The sequence below is a fragment of the Onychostoma macrolepis genome, chromosome 05, assembly GCF_012432095.1.
Source record: "Onychostoma macrolepis isolate SWU-2019 chromosome 05, ASM1243209v1, whole genome shotgun sequence".
NCBI classification, from domain to species: domain Eukaryota; kingdom Metazoa; phylum Chordata; class Actinopteri; order Cypriniformes; family Cyprinidae; genus Onychostoma; species Onychostoma macrolepis.
In genome coordinates this window covers 37813275-37836035 of record NC_081159.1, presented here as the reverse complement: position 1 = coordinate 37836035, position 22761 = coordinate 37813275, and the positions used below count along the sequence as shown (strand labels likewise).

General features: G+C 36.9%; 2 protein-coding genes across 2 annotated transcripts in view; both read right to left on the bottom strand.

The window, feature by feature from the left end:
• nup214 (nucleoporin 214) overlaps positions 1-9362 on the bottom strand; it is a 46926-nt gene extending 37564 nt beyond the window's left edge. Inside the window, 9 exon segments of the mRNA XM_058774460.1 lie at positions 565-631; positions 732-838; positions 923-1026; positions 2384-2447; positions 3125-3195; positions 3309-3507; positions 7236-7387; positions 7469-7664; positions 9099-9362. Of these exon segments, the coding sequence (XP_058630443.1) occupies positions 565-631; positions 732-838; positions 923-1026; positions 2384-2447; positions 3125-3195; positions 3309-3507; positions 7236-7387; positions 7469-7664; positions 9099-9140 (1002 nt within the window). The 5' untranslated portion in view covers positions 9141-9362.
• Positions 9363-12606: 3244 nt separating this feature from the next.
• Positions 12607-22761, bottom strand: part of LOC131541132 (nucleus accumbens-associated protein 2) — a 38941-nt gene continuing 28786 nt past the window's right edge. The window contains 5 exon segments of the mRNA XM_058776692.1: positions 12607-17179; positions 17182-17322; positions 18884-18981; positions 20162-20267; positions 21270-21446. Of these exon segments, the coding sequence (XP_058632675.1) occupies positions 16809-17179; positions 17182-17322; positions 18884-18981; positions 20162-20267; positions 21270-21446 (893 nt within the window). The 3' untranslated portion in view covers positions 12607-16808.

Here is a 22761-nt window from a genome sequence, read left to right as displayed (position 1 = left end):
AAGAGAGATGATGGCAGGATCAGGAAAGGTCCTCGAGTTGGGATTCGAACTCATGACGCCCGTAGAGCAACGGAGCAAGGCTATCAGTGCCAACACTAACACTTATTTTATTATTACTGAGATATAAACAGCTTTTATTTTTATACTTTGTTTTCATTTTAAGTTTCAGTATTTGGTTAGTTCACCCAAAAATGAAAATTGTCGTAATTTGTTCACTCTCATATTGTTCCAAACCTGTACAAGTTTCTTTCAGCTGCTGAAAACACAAGATATTTTGAAGAATGCTGGAAACCAAATAGTTTCTGGTCCCTGTTAACTTCCATAGTACTTTTTTCCATTCTACAGAAGCCAATGGCTACCATCAACTGACTAACTCCTAACATTCTTCAAAATATCTTCTTTTGTGTTCAGCAGCTGAAAGAAACTCAAAGGTTTGGAACAACTCGAGGGTTAACAAACAATGACAACCTTTTTTGGTGAACTATCCTTTTAATTATCAAGTGTTTTTTTAAAATGATTTTAGGTTTAGTTAACAATAATAACCCATGTTTCTGATGCGTTTACCTTGTCCTCTTGTTTCGCAATGATGCTGACTTCAATGGCCGCGGCTGATGAAGCCAAAACCAAATCCCTACACAAGAGAAATCAGTTTCATTTGATTTATGATAACTGATGTCCTCACTGGACTAACAAATTTCATACAGAACACAGGACATGCAGACGAGTCTCACCAGTCCTCGATATGGCACAGGTAGTAGTGATGCTGCCTCTCGGTGCAAGTGCCGTACACAAGGTCGTTGAAGTTCAGATAGCGCTCGTCTCTCTTTTCGTCCTTTTTCTGACACACACACACAGAGTTGACACACTGTCAGTGGTCGTGTCTGAAAGGTTTTACAATGTATCATTCTTGGGAGTAACTCACAGGTAATGACACGACCACCAGCTCCGGCGGTGTCTCCAGAGAGCCATCAGCTGCTGCATACGCCACCGCAAAGTTAAACGTGCTTAACCACAACACATCCAGCACTGCAGAGAACACACACATCACACACATAAGCACAGACTCCAGTACTCACATCCTTACTTACGAGAGTGGAAGGCAAGATTAAAGGGGTCATGAACTGTCGTTTTTTTAACTTTGTACTAGGGCTGGGCGATATATCGCATGCGCATCTTGTCAGTAAAGCCGGTTCCTCGATTAGCGGTTTCACCTGTTTTCAAATGGAGCGGCATTTGATATACAGAGCCGTAGTTCACTTACAAGCTAGGCAATATCGCGTTCAGAGATATATCGCCCAGCTCTGCTTTGTACTGTACTCTGAGGTCCACTTATAATGTTATCAAGATTATGTTATCAAGCAAGCAAATGGTTTGTGTAATGGATGTTTACCTAAGTGTTTTTCAATTCTCACACCATCACAGAGAATGATGGGATAGGACTGCTTGATCAGTTGAAATAAAACCAAAATCACAATATAGCTCAGTGTGATTATTAAATCGTAAAAGATGTGAATTAATAAATATATGTGCTGCAAGTCAAAAAAGTTTGATGGTTTAATCTATGAAAATAAAGAAATTAGCCATAATATAATTTGACTGTTATACTTAATATAACACGTGACCCTGGACCACAAAACCAGTCTTAAGTCACTGGGGTATATTTGTAGCAATTGCCAAAAATACATTGTATGGGTTAAAATGATCGATTTTTCTTTTATGCCAAAAATCATTAGGAAATTAAGTAAAGATCACGTTCTATGAAGATATTTTGTAAATTTCCTACCATAAATATATCAAAACGTAATTTTTTATTAGTAATATGCACTGCTAAGAACTTCATTTGGACAACTTTAAAGGCGATTTTCTCAATATTTTGATTTTTTTGCACCCTCAGATTCCAGATTTTAAAATAGTCGTATCTCGGCCAAATATTGTCAGACCCTAACAAACCATACATCAATGGAAAGCTCATTTAATCAGCTTTCAGAGGATGCATACATCCCAATGTTGAAAAATTGACACTTAAGACTGGTTTTGTGGTACAGGGTCACATATAGTAGAATATGTATACAATATAGTATACTATTCACTGTTTAATATTTAATAACAGCAATAATATTCACCAAAATGTGCAGTACTACAAACATGAACCTGCAGCAAAAAACATTTTAGATTGCTGATTGGTCATAATGAAAGTACAGTCTCATTATGATCAATACCAAATCAGAAACCAAAGTCTGGGCTTAAAGTTGTGGTGAAGCTCATCTTGTAAATATAAATCATACAGCATGACATGAAAGCATCTGTGAGGTTGATTAGCAGTGACGTCACATCTATACAGGAACAGTCACAGTAAGAACACAGTAAATCTGAACCGTTGTACCTCTGACAGGGTGATCTTGACTGTAGAAGTTGGGACAGGGGATCACTTTCTTGGCCTGTAAGGCCTGAGACACAAACACACAGCATGACATTACACACTGGCCTAAACTATAAAGTTTTAATAGTCACTCTAACTCTACGAGAGTAGTAAGTCCACACCACATCTGTAACAATAATGACACAGAGGGACAATATAAGTGGAAATGCTTTCAGAACGAGGAATGATAATAACATAAATCCATCCTGCTTTAAAGAGCTTCAGCAATTAAAGGGGTAGCTCACCCAAAAATGAAAATTTACTCACCCTCAAGTAGTTCCAAACCTGTATGAATGTCTTTGTTCTGCCGAACACAAAATAAGATATTTTGAAGAAAGTTTGTAACCAGGTTTTTTTGGGGCACCATTGACTTCCATAGTAGGAAAAAAAATACTATGGAAGTCAATGGTGCCCCAGAACTGCTCCGTTTCCCACATTCTTCAGAATATCTTCCTTTGTGTTCAGCAGAACAAAGACAATCATACAGCTTTGGAACTACTTGAGGGTGAGTAAATGACAGAATTTTCATTTTTGGGTGAACTATCCCTTTAAAGTAGCAGACAACAAAACTGCAGCATGTTTATAATGAAAAGAACAACACTGAGTGTTAGTACTGAAACAGTTATGGCGTGGAAATAGTTATCATTCTTGGTAAAGTGAAGATCTGAGGATCTGTCAGTCATAAACTGTCATGTACAGACGTACAGGAGTGAACTGAACCACTGTAGCGTCCTCTTTCCCAGCAGACACCTGCTTCCCTTTGGGACTCCAGCAAACTACAATGAGAGAGAGAGGTATGAATCAACACGCTTTAAAAGACACTGAAAAAACAGTGGTGGAGACATCTGGAAACTGATAAGAATAAAGACAGCACACAGTAAACACTGACCGCAGGTGATTCCCTCAGAGGCAGGAAGCCGAGCGACCACACTGACAGAGTCTTGAACATCCAGCACCATCATACTGCCGTCAGACAGACACCCGGCCAGACGGGACGCGTCCACCGGACTCCACTTCAGATCCTGGACCAGCGTGTCTGCAGCTGCCACGGGTCTGAAAGAGACGAAGGGACGCTTCTCCTGTCTGTCCTGCTGGAGCAAACACACACACACATTAAAAATCTGGTATTCTTCACATTCTTGATCTATGAACGTAGTATTTGTTGTTTCAATAATATTTATTCTTTACATATTCTGTATTTCAGTGTACTAAACAATAATCATCTCTAAATTAAGCATAATTTATTTATATAAGTTAACAAAAAAAGCAAAGGTATTTGAAATCCAGTGGATGGAAAGCAAACTAATGCCATCTGGTGGGAGAAATAAAGGCAGTCATATCTAATGCCGTGGTTTAACTAATAGATGCCTGTAAGTTTGAAATTAACGTTGATGAATGTGAGCCTGTGAGGGATAGACTTACATTTTTTACAGTGGCAGCATGTGCTGTATAAAGGTCCAAAATCATGCAGTTTTCACAACTGCTGTGTGGAGTTTTTGTCTACTGAAAGTCTTTTAAGGAAGACGTTTCGCCAGCTGTTACAGCACAATCCACTAAAATATTATTTACTGAAGACACCCATTAAAATGTCATTCAGTGTAACGAGAGTTCATATACCAAAAAATCTTGTCAGGCATATTTAGGACAACAATCTTTAAATGACACTGAAAGACTCATTCATGGATTACAGTGCAGCCCTAAAATACTAATTGTGATTTTTAATCTTTACTGATACTGCCACTATTCATCAAGTTTTTAATCATTTAAAATATAATCAAATTTAGTATGATCACTAATTCTTTGATATATTTTAATAAGTACAAGTCAGAATAAGTGTCGTTTCATTTTTACATAAATATGTGTTACGCTTAATGATGACCGAATATTAATTCACCCATATTTTGACATTTTATTTTTACAAAAATTATTTGAATCATTAAAGTAGACACTTTAAGCCTGGAATACACTACGCGATTTTTGCCCTGATTTTCCCCCGATTTTACAGTCTGAACAAGTTGATGCTAGTTGAGGAAAGCCGGAGCCAGTCTGCAGATTACAGCTGACAGACTCCACAGAAAATCGCGTAGTGTATGATGGTCACAGACTTCGATTTTTTAGCTTCAGACTTTGATTCCATCCAGTCGGAGGATATCAAACATGTTTGATATTTTCAGCCGATTTTAGAACACATGTGTTTTCATTTGTCATGTGTCTCCTAGCAACAAGGCACACGTTTCTGCGCGAGTTCGTTGTGATCGGAACAACTTTAAAGTCTGGTAGTGTATGCTCTTCAGTCACGTAGTGTATGATGCCCAGTTTTCCTTTGTCACCATTTACAAAGTCGGTAAGTGTATTATGCCTAGCGTTTTAAAAATATGTTCAGATTTTAAAAGTCGTGTAGTGTATTCCAGGCTTTACTTGCATTTAATATGCTTTCAGTGTGCACAAAAGCACTCTTGTAAATTTAATTTGATGTGGACACCAAAATGGGACATTATCAAAGACATTATCTTCATTATAACTGATTTGTAGACTGTATTCCAGAAAATTGCACTGAATTTTCATATTTCCCATTCATTTCCTAAGGCGGTCACTATTTGTTTTAAAATCATTTAACCTTTTTAAATCATGTCTACAATTCTTTTTTTAACCAAAGTCTCATACCATCCTGTTGAAATCATAAAAAAAGAACAAAATCGTTTGGTCCAAAATTAAGTATAATAGCTTTAAGTCTGCATTGATTCTGTTATTTTTGTGTTTATTTCTGTGAAGCTGCTTTAGAAATAAATGAGACTTGACTTTATTTTGAATTAAAGTACATGCCACATCATTCCACTGCAGATATGCATGTATAGAGCCCTATGAAATCCGTTTTATTTTTTCCCAAATTCTGTTTTATTTTTTTCTAAATTCAGTTTTTTCCGTTTTAATTTTTCGGGATTCCGTTTCTTTCCCGTTTTAATTTTTCTGGACTCCTTTTTAATGGTCAAATTAAATTTTATTAATCAAAAAGCATGCCTAATTAATTAAATCATGAAACTTATACAATTTAATGTTAATTTATTAAAAGTGTAACAAAAATGACATGTTTAGGGCTGTATGAAATGTTTTATTTTTTTCTCACCTTATGTTTTATTGTTACCAAATTCTGTGTTTTAGCATCTGTGTGTTAGTCTAATTATTTGAATGCATACAAACAGTTATTTATTCTAACAGTAGCCTTATTAAACGTTTTATATTGACGGGTTGCCGTGAGTACCTTTAAAGTTCTGTGTGTATATGATATGACGCTAGGTTTACTCAAATGAAATGGTAAAATGCTCGTAAAGTGACTCTCAAGAGTTAAGGGCGTAATTTTGGTTTGAACACTGGGGGGGTTGAAGTGGACCCCGGGTCATGCTCCCTCTTAAGGTTTATTTATTTGTTTGTTTAAATGTTTATCTTTTGTGTTATCCACCACACATGCAAAGTTGGTTGATTGCGTAACTGCAATAAAGTAATAGGCTAGTTAACAATTACTTGTTTAGATAGGATATATAATGTATTTTATATTATTTAGACACTTAGGCTATAGTTTGACAGAATGTTCTAATTCAACACATCATGGGAAGTCAATCTAACTTAACATTTTCTTATACTGATATTGTTTATTTCTTACTCCTTAACAGTTCATCAGGCTCTTAATGATTTAATCTATGCCATCATTGGAATATCTGAAGGCCAGGTTTTTCCATCAATCATCATTAGAACCCATTGGCTCTCGATTCTGATACTTGCTCTTATGGAAAAGTACCATGGTACTTAACTGTAGCATTTGTTATAATAAGGCTAGCCTATTAATCATAACCAGGTCAATAATGACTTTTTTATTAATCTATATTGCTTTTGTTATGAGAAACAACAGCCTTTAGAAACAATAGCTACAACATGCCACATTTGTAATATAAATCTATAGTGAAAAATCTATTCCTTTAACAGATTATCTATTATATATATACACACAATAAATAAGCCTACAGTAAAACGTGATAAATTATAGTAAAGGTGGTCATGAGTAGTTTAAAAATATTTTAATATTATGTTAGTGCTGGTGCAAGATTATGTTTTCTCCTCTTTTCATCAGTCTTTTTAGTTTGTGCCTTTTTTAGATAATGTTTGACTTCCTCCATAGCATTTTAAAGTGGCAGTTTCTCAATAGAATTCAAATAGGTCGCATATTTTACCATCAGCTTCGTGATAGGAATGGCTCGTGCAAATCTTCTCACACTTCTCGTGTGTTTCCATTAACCGTGGTAGAAATATTGGGGGGGTTGTACTTGCTAGTTTTGATCGGCCCCACAAACTACGCCCCTGCTCAGAGCAGTTTTGGAGTTATTGTTCATGTATTTATGTCCTCAATGAGACCGCAGATGCTGAAATCACCGTGAACGTCAAGCATGCCGTGTGTGTAGTAAACAAAACCCCGCGTCTGCTCCATTCATACACAGATGCACAGAACATGCAGGATTCATATTTAAATAGACTTTTGCAGCTTAATATTTACAGATACTAGTCCACATCGCGATTTGATTTAAGTGTAATGACCTACTTTTGATTAATTCATCCAAACTTTGACAAATCCCGTGACATTCCGCGCTAAACTGTAAATTCCGTTTTTATGACTGGATTCTGCGATTTCTGCGTTTTCTGTATCGCGGAAATCATAGGGCCCTACATGTAGACTTCAAGATCTAAAACACAAACTAAACACGAGGAAATGCTTGAAGAAGAAATAAATGAAATCACATTTGAAGTAGTTTTAGGAGAGTTGAATGACCTTGTTGAGGAAAGTCCGGACGTCGTAGAAGTCCAGCGTGAGCTCAGAGGTGTCCCCCGTCCCGCACACAGACAGCGTGAGCTCATCGCTGCTCAGAGCTATGTGATGCATCGCCACACTGACGGTCACCGTGACAGCGCAGGAGCACTCCACTGATGATACACACATGAAACACACGTGAGTCTGAGCTCAGTCACAGTGGAGTGGAGCAGCGTTCATGTGAGCGTTCATACCTGTTTCATTGGGGTTTCCCTCCAGACGGCCGGCTGCAATCACATCTCTCGTCCAGAACACTTTCAGCGTCTCGTCTTTGCCAGCGAAAGTCAGGCCATATTTGTTAGAGATGGCGAGGAGACTGGAGCGCTGCTTAGGAAGATCCACAGACGACTCGAACACACGGATCTTCTTCATCTGACGGAACTGAAAGTCCTGAGGAGCACAGAAGTGCACATCCATATGTCAGTGCCTATTACTGCTGTGAAATAACAGGCTTTCTGCAGGTTTATGAAGGTAAATTTAAGGCATTTTTTAAATAAAGTAAAGAAAATTAAAGGAGCAAATTGAATGGAACACAATATGTAAATGTGGTGTAAATGTCTTGTCTCTAAAAATAACCGGTTCAAAAGAATGAATTGTTTGTGAACCGGAGATCATTCCAGACCATTTGCCTGAGGCTCTGGATTACATGAAATACTGCTGTAAATAATGTTGAGTTTCTTGCAGAGACCGATAGTTTCACTTCAAGACCTCAATATATCGTCAGGAGTCATGGGTATCAATTTTGTGTTGCCTGACATGCTGTTTTGACTCTCAAAGTGGCGGTAGCCATTGATTTGCATTATATGAAACACCAAGGACCACGATTTCAGCTAAAAAGCTTCTTTAATGTTCTACTGAAAAACAACAACAAAAAAAAAAACACTTTCCTACATCTTGGATGGCCTGAGTATATTAACATTTAGTAAATTAACAAATTTTCATTTTTGGGCGAACTGTCACTTTAATTCAAAGGGAAAACAGGTTTTTATTCCCGTTGACAGGTATATGAATTAGAAGACAAGTCAAAAATACTGAGGAAGATATTAATTTTTGCAGTGTATGTAACATTTAATGCCACAACTTCATGAATTTAAGACTTACTGCTCTGATTTAAGACCTTTTTATGGCCCTGAAGAAAACCTGAGCAACACAAATTTAATTGTACTGATGGCAGTGACGTCATAAGCACAACATGTAATACAAATGAAATCTTTGGTTTTACTGGTACTGAAAACACACAAAAAATGATTCAGGTTCAGGTTTATATAAAATAAACTCACAGCTTTCCCTTTCGTTTCACAGCAAGAGTGACATCAAATCTAAATGAAGCCTGTGCTGACCTGACTTGTTTAAAATCCCAAACAACCCCAAAACGGAGTCAAATATGAAGAAATAACATGTAGAAAATCTGATGGGAAACTATATTTGGCTCCATTATGCTGTCAAGCTGAGACTCGTATGAAGTAACGTTAATTAACAGACATAACTTATATGACACTTAACGGTAATAACCTCCAGCATGTGTTTATGTTATTAGTTTGTGTGTTCAGCTCATAAAGTTCTAATATACCTGCATATTTAATCACTTAATGCGGACTAGAACTTTTACAAAAGTAAAACTACACCAATTCATAAGAACAAGAAACTAAACACAGTCACAAGCCACATGAACTCACACCGCTATAAACATACATCACCTCTACCTGACACAGGACGACTTTATTCTAATACTACTACTACTACCACTACCTTACTACTACTACTACTACTAATAATAATAATAATAATAATAATAAGAGTCATGGTAGCCGGTAAGTGTCTCACCTTCATCTCTCTCTCTGGAATAGAGTCCGGATCGTCTCCCATCTTTGCAAAGCTTCACTCAAGCGCCGTCAAGTATAACAACAAATGAATGCGTAGCTAATATAGTTATTATTAGCGAACTAATGAATTTATTCTGCTCATCTCAAACTCTCTGCGTGTTAGCAAGAACCCGCGTTGAACTTCAGCAGGAAATGACGCATGTTTTGACGCGGAAGCGTGTCATCACAATCTTGTCACACAGTAGCGGCCTCTAATGGCCAAACGCAGTACAGCAGCAGCGCTCATGAATGTAACACCGACTACATTCACATTGATAGCCTAGTATTTGGGATACCTTCCGATTTAATGCATAATGCTTAATAAAATTGTGCTAAACTCTTAGCTGGTCTATGTGAGGCGCACATTTGAACATTAAACTACTGTCCTCTGGCAAATAACAACTGGTTCTTTAATAGCTTAATAAAGTGACTGTAATGTTGGCTAACGTTACTTCTTTGATTACAGAAAAACACCCGAAAATCATTTTGGCTAAGGTTGTGGCAATGTTCTCTCAAGTTATGAACAAACATTCTTCCAGCACGTTAATTGAACGCTTGCTCCAATTTTCTTAGTTGTTAATAACGTTCTCAAAACGTTAGTACAAAAAACACTATTTAAACATAATTTCTGAAACAATATTGCTGAAACATTTAGTTAGAAGCAGAGGTGGGTAGTAACGAGTTACATTTACTTCGTTACATTTACTTGAGTAAATTTTTTGGGTAACTAATACTTTTAGAGTATATTTAAAAATGGGTACTTTTACTCTTACTCAAGTACATTTTTAGTGAAAAAACGGTACTTTTACTTCGTTACTGTGGGCGACGCACCTCTCGTTACTTTATCTTAATGCAATAAGTTAAAAATCCTTCAATTTATTCCAAACGCGCCGTCTACTTTTTTTCTGGGCACTGAGCGATGCCCGTTCGCGAATGATTCATTCTTTGAGTCAATTCTGTTCGAAGGCTTGATCAGACCAGTTGGCAAACCAGTGAATCGGTTCGCGAATCAGTTTGAATGATTCGTTCAGTTCCCTGCCGCACGCGCTGAGTCGAAGCGGTTGTAACATCAAGAGCGTTGAAGACGTCGTGGGATCAACAGTCAGTTGAAAGTACAGTACACGATACCACTATGCCATTACAGTTTGTTGTACATGTACCTTACACATTAAATACAATGTATAATTTATTCATTAAATAAGCTGTCACGGAGTATGAAATGAACACCCGCCAAACCCGCGTTAGTTCCAGGAGGAATGCCTTTGCCTAGACACAATTAATATTGATATTTTCACAGTATTTACGCTTGCAGAAATAAAGGCTACATTTGTTTACATTTTGCAGAACAGACGGAAGAAGTGCATTTGTTTCGTTACGTTCAGATGTTCTGTAGCGGTCATGTGAGGAGTTCTCACTCTTCTCCGCGTCAGAGGTTATATAATACTTAATTTAATTTATTTCAGTGATACAAATCAGAATTTTTATCAGCTGTTACTCCAGTTTTCAGAGTCGTATGATCCTTCAGAAATCATTAAAATATATTGATTTATTACCAGTGTTGTTGAAAGAAAAAAAAACAGAATATATGGTGGTTAGGTATGTTTTGAAGCTGGGATGCTGGTTTATGCTGGTCCTTTGCTGGTTTAAGATGGTCCTTAGCTGGGCATGTGCTGGTCTTAAGCTGGTCAGACCAGCATAAACTTAAATCAGCTCAAACCAGCATCCCATGCTTCAAAACATACCTTACCAGCATATGCTGTTTTTTCAACGGGAACAGTTTTGCTGCGTAATATTTTTGGAACCTGTGACATTTTGTTCAGGATTCTTTTATGAATAGAACGTTAAAAGAACAGCATTGATAATAAATCAGGCTGATAAAAATTCTGATTTGCATCACTGAAATAAATTACATTTAAAAAACATTAAACGTATTTTGAACAGCAGTGTGTGCGTGTGTGTGTGTGTGTGTATGTATGTGACCCTGAACCACAAAACCAGTCATAAGTGTCAATTAAAAAATAAAATAATCAAAATACTGAGAAAATTGCCTTTAAAGTTGTCCAAATGAAGTTCTCAGCCATGCATATTACTAATCAAAAATTAAATTTTAATATATTTACGGTAAGAAATGTACAAAATATCTTCATGGAACATGATCTTTACTTAATATCCTAATGATTTTTGGCATAAAAGAAAAATTTATAATTTTGACCCGTACAATGTATTTTTGGCTATTGTTACAAATATACCCCAGCGACTTAAGACTGGTTTTGTGGTCCAGGGTCACATATGTATATGTGTATATATATATACAGTATATGTATATATAAATTTTATCTAAATATCTATATATCTACATAAAAATAAGCTATATTTAGTATATGATCCAAAGTAACTAGTAACTAACTACTTGAGTAGTTTTTTTATCCGATACTTTTTTACTCTTACTCAAGTAACTATTCAGACTATTACTTTTACTTTTACTTGAGTAAATATTTCTTCAAGTACTTTTACTTTTACTTGAGTACAGTTTTTGGGTACTCTACCCACCTCTGGTTAGAAGTTCATCTAACGTTTTTCAGATGGTCCAGAAAACATTCAGAATTTGCAAAATGATTAAATTGAACATTTATCCTCTAACATTAATATAACCAAGCAAAAAAAATAAATAAATAAATATATATATATGTATTATTTATTTTTGCTTGGTTATATTAATGTTCTATATATATATATATATATTAAAAAGAAAAGAAATATTATGGGTTTAACAGTTTACTGAAAGAGCATCCATTATACATGCTATTACTAATAATAATGATCAAAGTAACTGAGTAAAAGGATTGTTTTGTGAAATATGTATTTTGAAAGCAAGGTTATTCAGAAGGACATTTAACCCTGTGTTTATGTCATTTTGACCCAGAGAGGATTTTCTTTTCCCCTGAAATGCCAGTTAAGTTAAGTTAAGTTAAGTTAGTGACGTATTGTGCTCTGCATTTAACCCATCCAAGTGCACACACACAGCAGTGAGTAGTGAACACACACCCGGAGCAGTGGGCAGCCTTGCTCCAGCGCCCGGGGAGCAATTAGGGGTTCAGTGCCTTGCTCAAGGGCACCTTAGTCATGGTATCGAAGGTGGAGAGAGTGCTGTTCATTCACAATCCCCACCTTCGCGAGAATCGAACCGGCAACCTTCAGGTTACAAGCCCGACTCCCTAACCATTAGGGCCACGACTCCCTAACCATTAGGGCCACGACTTCCTCCCCCCTCCCCCCTCCCTCCTCCCTCCCTTAATGCTGTTGCATTGGACTAAAACTTATACAGACTTTGCTCACACAGGGTACACTACACCATTAAAAAAAAGAAAAGAAACTCAACTAGCAACTGACAAGCCGCAGTGCATGCTGGGAAAAATATTTGTTTAGATAACTCTTTTGCTAGCAGTAGCGTCACACTTGAACACCAAAGACACTGGGAATGAAAGAGATTTTATTTGTGACAATGACAATGACATGTTGCAGTAGACATAATTGTTTCTTATTTGAATAAAAAAGCAGTTTAATGGTTCATTATAAACTTTCGTAAGGAACTTGCATGGAAGCGCATCGTGGCGATGCTACGCTATAGGCAAAGCTCAGCTATCATTAGTACTTCAATGTTTGAGTCAAAGATCCTCAAACACCTTCTTCCTCTGATTGTCGGCGCTCGGAGCTCGAGGTTTACCGGCTCCCAGTCAATTCCACCAACCTTCACACAAACGTTAAAGTGCTGCCGTTATATACTACAAGGAGAAACACACGCGTAAGTAGTGCAGACGGGAAACGAGTCCCACGAGAACTGCTCATCGGATCGATCTGTGGAGAAACAGCATGCAGTTATAGGCAGATCATTAATGCGCATATTAATTTGAATAATTAAACAAAGTCATTCGGCTGCACAGCATCCCGACAGAGGAATATGCAATTACGCTAAAACACTGTGCTGAATCCTCGGGGTGTTTTCACTCCAAAATCAAAAGAATAAAACAAGAGACGATCATTTGCATAAAGAAAATGAAGGGCCGAGACATTAGCATTGCACTTTCTTTAGCATATGCATTCTTCTGATAGGATGAACACCTGGAAACAGCCGTTTTTGTTACATTCATTGGCCGTTATTTGTAATGTGGCAAGAGCCAAATGATGAAATTCTGGACCACTGCAATCTGTGAATACATTACTAATGTTATTAATATGTTCTGTTTGACAGAGTTTGCATTTCTTAATCTGCTTCTCTCAGATTCATCATGCACAGCGTTGAACATCACAGATGTTCCTTCACAAACACTCGTCTCATTCTCACACGCAGAGCAAAACCTCAGAGCTGAGCATTAGTGCTGATATTCGGAAAAGCTCAGCCTTACTGAAGGAGCTTCTACGCTACTGTACCAACAGAAATCTATAAATTAGCACATTACATACATTTCAACAGCTGCAACAAACAGCTTCACGCTCTACAAGTTGGTAAAGGATCCACATTATCTAGTGCATGAATTCAGAGCCACTTTGCTTCAAAAATAAAGCTGGAAGATGGAGACAGGATACTTGGAGTTTGGCATACAGATACGGGGGCTTCTGGGTAAATAATTAAGTATCTTGAGAAAAAAAACGTGCGTAAAAATACTAGTGTAAGACTGGCCTTAGTGATCATATGTTAGTTCCAGCACATTTTAGTGGCAGCCAGCCGACTATTTCTACCTTTAGAAACGTATTGCTATCGCTCTAAATAGTCACAGACTACATATACATATACATATATATATATATACATATATATATATATATATATATATATATATATATATATATGAAATCGAACAGCATTAATCATACCATACGAGCCATCTTGTCAGTTCTGTTCAGAATCTTCAGGTGTGTTGAGCTGTTGACAAACCAACAGCTGTGATTTTTGCATAATTTCCCACATTGTCTTCAAAAATGATCCAAAACAATCATTATTTCGTAAAACATTCTGAACTGAAGAGTTATGATGGTATCAGTAGTCACAATAAGGCACAAGTTTTTCAACCTCAACAAAATCAAGGCCATTATTCCTCCTCATTAAGATATGAGACGGCATCTTTCTGACTGACTCAAGCTTGAATAAAATGCTCAGGCTACTAATAATAAAATCGAAGAAGCGGGTGAAGATGAAGTTTTGAACTCTCCACAAGAAAGAGACACCAAATCTTCAAGATTCTCACAGAAAAGCTCAAATATGTCCTTAGTTTAGTCTTTGTCATCTAGTGTCGATCAGAATCATGACAGCTGTCAATCAACGGCACCGATGAGGCACTTTAACAACCGACAGTGCAAAATAAAACCCTTGAGCATCAAATCAGTAGATCTTAACATCACGATTGAAGATGAATTTCTGAAAAAAAAAAAAAAAAAAATCAACATACCTGGAGATTCTGATAACTACAGTATTAAAAGCATGACAAATACACAACGCTCTTAAAGCTTCAGAGATAATTACATGTTTGTCATTAATCTCAAAAAGAACATTCATATTCCTCCCCAAAATCAAAGAAATGATATTTCTCATGAAGAAAACACAAATATCAAGTGTATTCCAACCCCACTTGAACTTCATATGGCCAGAGATCATTTTGAGATGATTTTGGGGTGTATGTGGGTGTGTTCATCACCCATAGTGTGAAAAAAAAATGACTGTACATGTTGGGCAAAACACTCGTTTTTGAGTAAACAAATCCAATTTGTGTCATCTTTAAGACGCTGAAGCATGGGGAGGGTTTGTTTTGTTATCGTCTTCTAGACTAGTGCATGTGTCAGAAACATACAAGGAACAGAAACACGCTTCGCACATAAAGCAAAACATACATGAAGAGTGAACAGAATCACTCAGAGACACGGACATCGCTCACAAACAGTCTTCAGCAGCTGCAGTCGAACCACGCACCTGCTCTCCATCACCTCCTTAAACTCGTCAAGTGCAAATGTAATGAAGCCAGCTAGATTCATCAAACAGTTTACAGTACAGAAAAACCCCACCGCTTCAATTCCAGACAGCAACACACCGTGAAACCCGACCTGTTGACTATTTCTTTCAGGAAAAATCATCACTTGCTGTCCGACAAACAGTCCTTACATAAACAGTAGCAGTTTTGTTTGTTTTTCGGGATGCAGATTATAATCGAGGCTGTAAATTTGTATCTGATCTGGCATGCAAGCAGTGGAAGTGAGCGCTCATTCTAGCAGCGTCAGCGTGCGTTTGTTTTTCGAAAGATCGGTGAAATGTCTGACACCATCCGTGTGTCGCCTGGTCATGTGAGCGCGAGGATCTGTCTGTATGTCAGCGTTCAGATCAGGTCAAACACACGCAGGCATCACTCTTCTAAAGGGATGATCACTCAGTCAAACGTGTGAAGATGATGGAACTGTTCTAAACAAGCCGTCAGATATACCGCACTAAAAACCGAACATGAAATGTCACTTAACGCTTATGAAATGCATTATTTCAGCTTCAAATGCAGCCATTATTAAACGCAGCCATTTCTCTAGATAGTAAATGAATCTCACAAAAAACATGCCCAGATTGCACAAAAATACGTTTGGGACCATTATGGTTGCAAATTAAAATAATTGATCTCAAATTCTCATTATTAAAAAAACCCTAAAAATCACTGCATTAATGGATGATTCTAATATATTACTCAAACAATTTGGAATTAATGTGTAACTATTATATATTCTGTTTTGTTTTATGTTAATTTATTTGTGCATTTATTCATATATTATTATTTTAGATTAATATAAATATTATAATGGGGCTTAACTGTCACACAAATAATGGCACAGCTATATTTACATGCACTAATTTTCATCACCCATAACGAATCCAATCTGGTTTCAGATTCTGTTCCGCTTATAGTATGAGCCCTAAACATTGTGAACCAATTCACAAGATGACATATGTAAAAAGTAATCTGCTATTTTTGTCAGAAGAACGTTTTTATTTTTTACATTTTTAGCAAATATTTAGTAAATATTCAGTCTAAGTCATATGAAGTAAAACATAAGTAAACTGTGCATGTTACGCATGCTATTACTGAATCTAATTAAGAAAATAAGTCTCTTTTAAGTATGTCATACTTAATTTCATCTTGTTGATTGAATTATTTCAGGTCTACACCGCTTTTGTTTTGACAGAAATCAATCCGATTTAGCTATCAATCTTATTATAAACTGATTTTTTGGATGCGTGTAAACACAGCTCACACTGATATAAATGTTATAGCTTCTTGTAAAAGCTTCAACCTTATTTTTTTCCTCTTGATTTTGGGGTGTAAAGTGATCTGGTCATGTTTTAGTGAGATTTGCTGCAGTATTTATGGTAAAGTGATCTCAAGAACGAACGTAATATAATTGTAAATGTAATAATGTTTCACAATGAAGGTCAGCAACCATGCCACTGGCATGATTTCCTCCCACGACTTCTGCTCTCTGGAGCACATGATGAAAATGCTGCCAAATCCAGTGTTTGAGGAAAGTCAAAACGCACATGAATAAGGTTGCGGGTTCCTCATGAGTGATGCCTGTGTGTGTTTGATTCCTCCCTTCAGCATTTATTCACATGGTGGATATGAACTGAAGGCTGTTTTCTCCAGTCTCACTGCCCATTTATTCTCAGGCCGTCCACAAACTCCTCCTCCTGCTGCCTCTCAGGGGGTGTGGCCACAGTGGCCCCACCCTCAGCTCCAGGTTTGACAGGCCCCGCCCCCAACGTCCCATCCGCGCTGTCAGTCTGGGCCTCTTCCTCCTCGTCCTCCTCAGCCTGCGTCTCCTCCTCGCCTCCATCCCGTGGGAGATCAGGGCCGTCGCCATCCAGTGGTAAATGAGTTCTCGCGGCTTCCTTGCGCTCAGCGTAGAGGCTCAGGCCCGAGGGAAGCAGGTTTTTAAAGTCTGTCTCAAAGGGCAGCTGAACACCCACCGGGAGGCCACCGATGCCCAGACTGACGCCGCTGCCACCGATGAGCCCTGGTAAACCTCCATCCCATCCGGAAGCATGGACTGGATCTTGGGAAGCCAGCGCTTCCGCACGCGCCGCGCGTTGGTGCACATGTCAGCGGCGATGACGTTCATCTCGCTTTCCTTAAAGTTGGGTGCGAAGTTCTGACAGTAAACTAGAAAAAAGAGTGCATTATAAGAGCCTGAATGAGAACAAATCTAAAGCTGCATGAATGGTGTGCAATTAACAGTTAATGATGAATTCATGTACTGCATGATTACACAGCCCTGCATCTTGAGAAGTTTTTTGCTGAGTTGCAAACATGGCTCGTATTACCTAATTTGATAATGCTGTTCAAAAATATCAATAAAATCATGTACAGCCTTTTCACAAAATAATAGAGAATTTTTCTCAAATTATATATACACTTCTAGTCAAAAGTTTTTGAACTATGTTTTTTAAAGAATTCTCTTCTACTCACCAAGCCTGCATTTATTTGATCCAAAATACAACAAAAGTAGTAATATTGTGAAATGTTTTCTATTTGAATATATTTTAAAATGTAAGTGTTACATGATCCTTCAGAAATCATTCTAATATGCCGATTTGTTGTTCAAGAAACAATTATTATTATTAATATTTAAAACAGTTGAGTTTTTCAGGATTCTTTGATTAATAGAAAGATCCAACGATCAGCATTTATGTGAAATAAATAGCTTTTGTAACATTATACACTATACCATTCAAAAGCTTGGAGTCGGTATAATTTCAATTTTTTGGGGAATTTTTATTTAGCAAGGATGCTTTAAATGGATCAAAAATGATGATAAAGACAGGAAAAAAAAAAAAAAAAAAAAAAACCTACTCAGCTGTTTTCCACAAAATAATAATAATAGTTTTTGAGCAGCAAATCAGAATATTAAGAATGATTTCTAAAGGATCATGTGACTGGAGTAAAGATGCTAAAAATTCAGCTTTGAAATAACAGGAATAAATTACATTTTAAAATATATTAAACAGTTATTTTAAACATATTTGAAAATTGTACTACTTTGGATCAAATAAATGCAGTCTTGGTGAGCAGAAGAGAATTCTTTAAAAAACATCAAAAATTTAACTGTTGACTGGTACTATATGTAACAGCTTTAATAACTTTAAATGACAAATGTCAGAAGTTTTGACATGACAAAAAGTAGTATTCATTTAACTTACAAACTGCAGAGGAGTGGAAAATGTTAAAATACTCCACTGAATGTCAAAGAAACTTATAGATACAAATTTATAAGCTTTTTAACAAAATCTGTGATTTTCTGTGTCTGTTTGGATGCAGTAAAAGCAGAAAACATCTGGCTCACGTTTGCCTCTTCTGTCAGTTTCCATAATTCTGACCTTGAAATCAGGATTAGGCATCAAATAATGTCATACATGTGAAAATGGGCTGAGAATTGAACTAAGAGTTGTAATCTAGTTCAGAGGAAGACAGGAATCATGTGTTTGTGGTGTTTTTCTGCTGATTACAGATAATATAAGACTTCTTCACTTTACTAATGGCTGTCAAAAGCAAAAATGCTAAGAAATGCATTATATTTAGTAAAGAGTGTGACATGCTTCACCAAAACAGACACTATTTTTATTACTAAGAAACAAGTATTGGATTTCATTCAGCTGATGTGATGCAGGGCAGAGTAATGAATGTTGATTTGAACATTACTGATGATATATAGAGCGTAACATACGTTTGACAGCGTTCAGGACTCGACTGTCCAGTGGTTTTCTGCTGGGGTCGCTGGTTGACGATCGGATCCCCGTCCCACAGCTGTTTGCTAACGTGTTCCTACAGGTTGAACAAGCAGCCAGCAGAGGGTGCAGTGGAAAGCAAAGCCATGAGACCTAAGCACTCAATATCTTAACTGCACTGCACATAACTGGAGGGGTGTAACGCTACACAATATGACGGTTTGGTACATAACTCGTTTTTGAAGTCATGGTTCGGTACGTTTTCGGTGCAGCAAGGGGAAAAATACAACATAAATGTGCTTTTTAAATTTTTTTTTATGAGACTATTTTTCTGAACAAACTATGTCTGTGTCTGTGTGAATAGAAAGTCTGTTGTTACTGCTGCAAGCCTGCAACACACTCTTCATACTGCAGTTTAAGGTGCCGCGGTAAATGAGGGAAAATATTCAAAGTTCCTCCAGTTTTGGATGGAATATATTTGAGAAAAATGCATATTTCAGTCAGCTTCCATTCTATTGTGCTCCATCTGTTTGAAGCTCATGCATGAGAAACTGCTCCTCCATTACAATCTGTGAAGTTTAACCAGAGACTGTCTTATTATTGGGAGATGCCATAGTCTTTCTTTGGAGAAAGTGTAAAGGTCGACTTAGATCATGTGTGCCTTGAGAACAAATCACATTACAGCTTTAACATCACTGAATTTCTGGAAAAATGAATGAGAAGTGCTGTAAACTGCATCCTACTTGCCATAAAATTGTATGTGGCATCTATTATAAGAGAGCATTTTTTTTCCCCCAGAGTAAACTCTAAAAATAGCTCAGTCCAAACATTAGGCTGTCGATTCATTAAATGATAAGCTGTTTTTCCACAAAAGCAGTTTATTGAGCGTAGTGAAATCCATTCAAACACCAGCCTCTGGTCTCCTTCCCTTACACTTTTTTGCTAACTTTGGAAGCTTGCCTTAAAGCGGCTTTGGTTTAACAGAGACTCATTTACTGTCAGAGCACATGCATCTGACAGGAGAACAAACAGCTTTAAACTGTAAGCTTATGATTACAACTTGGATCATGCGGTTTCCTAACAGCGGCTGTGAGTCCTTCATTACTTTTCAGATGCGTTCACAACATCAAAGTATAGCGACATAGACTGTATCGTCCCATCCATGTGCAGTGGTTAAAACGCTGCATTCGTTCAGTACACATGCATGTCAAAGCGAACGAGACGTATGAATGCATGTACCGTTACACCCAGCAGTGATTTGATGTGACGTCACACACCTGTCAAAGAAGGTGGCGAGGAGCCTGCGCAGCAGCACCTTGTGTTTGACACCAGCACACAGATGACAGTTCATCAGCTGACCTCTGGTCATGAACACACCTGTGCCTGAACAACACAAGAGAAATGTGACAGTAATCAGCTCCAGTGCATGAACAACATCTGTGACACAATATGCATTAATGAGCACACATTTCCAGCACATAAATCTGAACATTATATAAAGCCATATTAATAATTCTTGTTTGATTTTGTCGTCATGTATTAAAGTTTTTCCAGGGGGGATTTTGGATTTCTCTTTTTATCACTCCATAAATCTGAAAATAACAAATACATTTTTACTATGTTTTTAGGAGTAAAATGTTGTATAAATCAGTGTGAATGATTTATGAACAAACCTCTCAGTAAAAAAAAAAAAACCTTCATAGTATAGATAGGAATAAAACTAACATTTGGTGTATGTAAGAGAGAAAAAAAAAAGATATGGATTGAAATTGCAATTTAAAATGGTAATAAATGTGTATTTTTGGATGTTTTCTGCCCACTAGTCTGACAGCCTGCAAGTCTCTGAAAAATGCGAGGTAATTTGACGTTTTTATGAAATAGCAAGGTTCATTTTGGTTGTAAAATGGTATAACCTCAAGAAAATGTGACTTTTTGTTGATACATTACATAGATTTCATTCATTCCGCGGTAAAGTGTGTCAATCTTTAAGCAGTGGGACTACAGTTTTCTAGGTGGATGATCTTCTGCTTCAGGTTGTAATTCAGGTTTGTAATTATTTTGAAATTTACTATAATTTACTTTGAAATAGTGTTTCAAAGTAAATCCTATAAACCAATTTATTTTCCATCACACAAGTTAAAAGATGTAATGATCAGGAGTTATACTTTCAGCGATGGTTTTGAATGAACGTTTTTGAACAAACATTTTTAACATTTCTGCCTTTTAGACTTGCATTGCAAGGACTTTACAAGTAACAAAGGGCAAAACCATCCATTATGATATTCTACATTGGATAATGCTTTACAATGAACTTAAATGTTTGAGTGATGAAGTCTCATTTTTGTTAACTTTCACATAGGGTTGAGACTGAGCGATTTCACCAACCTGCCACCAGTTCCAGTTTCTCTCCGGGGTCTCCCTCGGTGTAAAGTTTGGGATGGCATCGGTAGCCGATCTGACTGATGAGACTGGCGGGCAGAGCCACCAGATCCCTGCGGATCAGCACACACGAGCGGTTCTCCAGCGACACCGGCATAACCGCCATCTCCGGCTTCTCTGCCACTGGAAGAGACAGAGTCACGACAACATTCAGAACCTCAAATGGTAAATCATGCTGAGAAATCAATAAGTTCGAGAACTCAACACTGTTTTAATCCATCTAAACAGATGCTTATAAGTTCTGCACATAGTAAAAAATTATGCATACACTCAATATAATCTATTTACTTTAACTCATCAAAATCATTTAACCAATTTCAACTTCATTTTTAAGGCGAGACACTACAGGCAAAAACATTTTCATGCATCTGTCAATTTTGAGATTTTGGGCTATTTGGCATTTCATAAAGTGTTGCTTCACTACTGTAACTTTTAAGAAAACATCCAAAATACACATTTAAGTGCACTGTAAAAAGTGATAAGTTGACTTAACTTAAAAAAATTGAGGAAACCCGTTGCCTTAAAATTTTTAAGTAAATTATAATTAAAAAAAAATAAGTTAAGTGAATTGTCAAGTTCACTTAACTTTTTTTTTTTTTTTAAATTATTATTTACTTGATTTTAAGGCAACGGGTTTCCTCAAGTTTTTTAAGTCAAGTCAACATCACTTTTTACAGTGCGTTTATTTTATTGCACTTTATCTACATGTGTCTGTAGATTTCATTTCCAATATCCATATCAATTCAAAAGTTTGTTTCTCCGCTTCAGCAGCACTTACACCAAAATTTAGAGTTTTATTCATATCTGTATTCAGAAGGCTTTTACTGAGGGGTTTGTTCATATATCAAGCACACTTATTTATACAACATTTTGTTCCTAAAAACAATGTGCATGTGTTTTTTCTTTCTGTCTATAGTTAACATTTTCTGATTTATACTGTGATAAAAAAAATATCCCTCTTTAATGTGTCATAAAAATGTATCAAATGTTACCTGTAGTGTCTTGTCTTTGAAATGTTAAATTGACAAGATTTCAAACAATGAGTTGAATGACTTGTACAGCCAATTTGCTACTTAAAATGTACCGGCAAGTTGAGTAGAATTAGGTGGAGATTTTTACAGTGACTCTATTCAGGGGAAGCGCCTGCTCTTCACTCATTTCATGCATCAAATTGCCTCAACTCAATAAAGCTCTGCAGTGGTACAACTAATAGAAAAGTTCTGCTTCCCATTTGTCCTTCAGTCTCACACACACAAAAGATGTGTGAGCTCTCAAATAACCCACAATGTGACCCTCTAGAGCGGTGACTGATTACAGACTGAATGCATTTCACGATCTGTGACACCCGAGCACCGGACGAGAGCTACAGTGAGTGTCACTGCAGACAGACAGTCAGGATAGATCTGTATAGTTACCAAACATATGGGACAAATCAAGA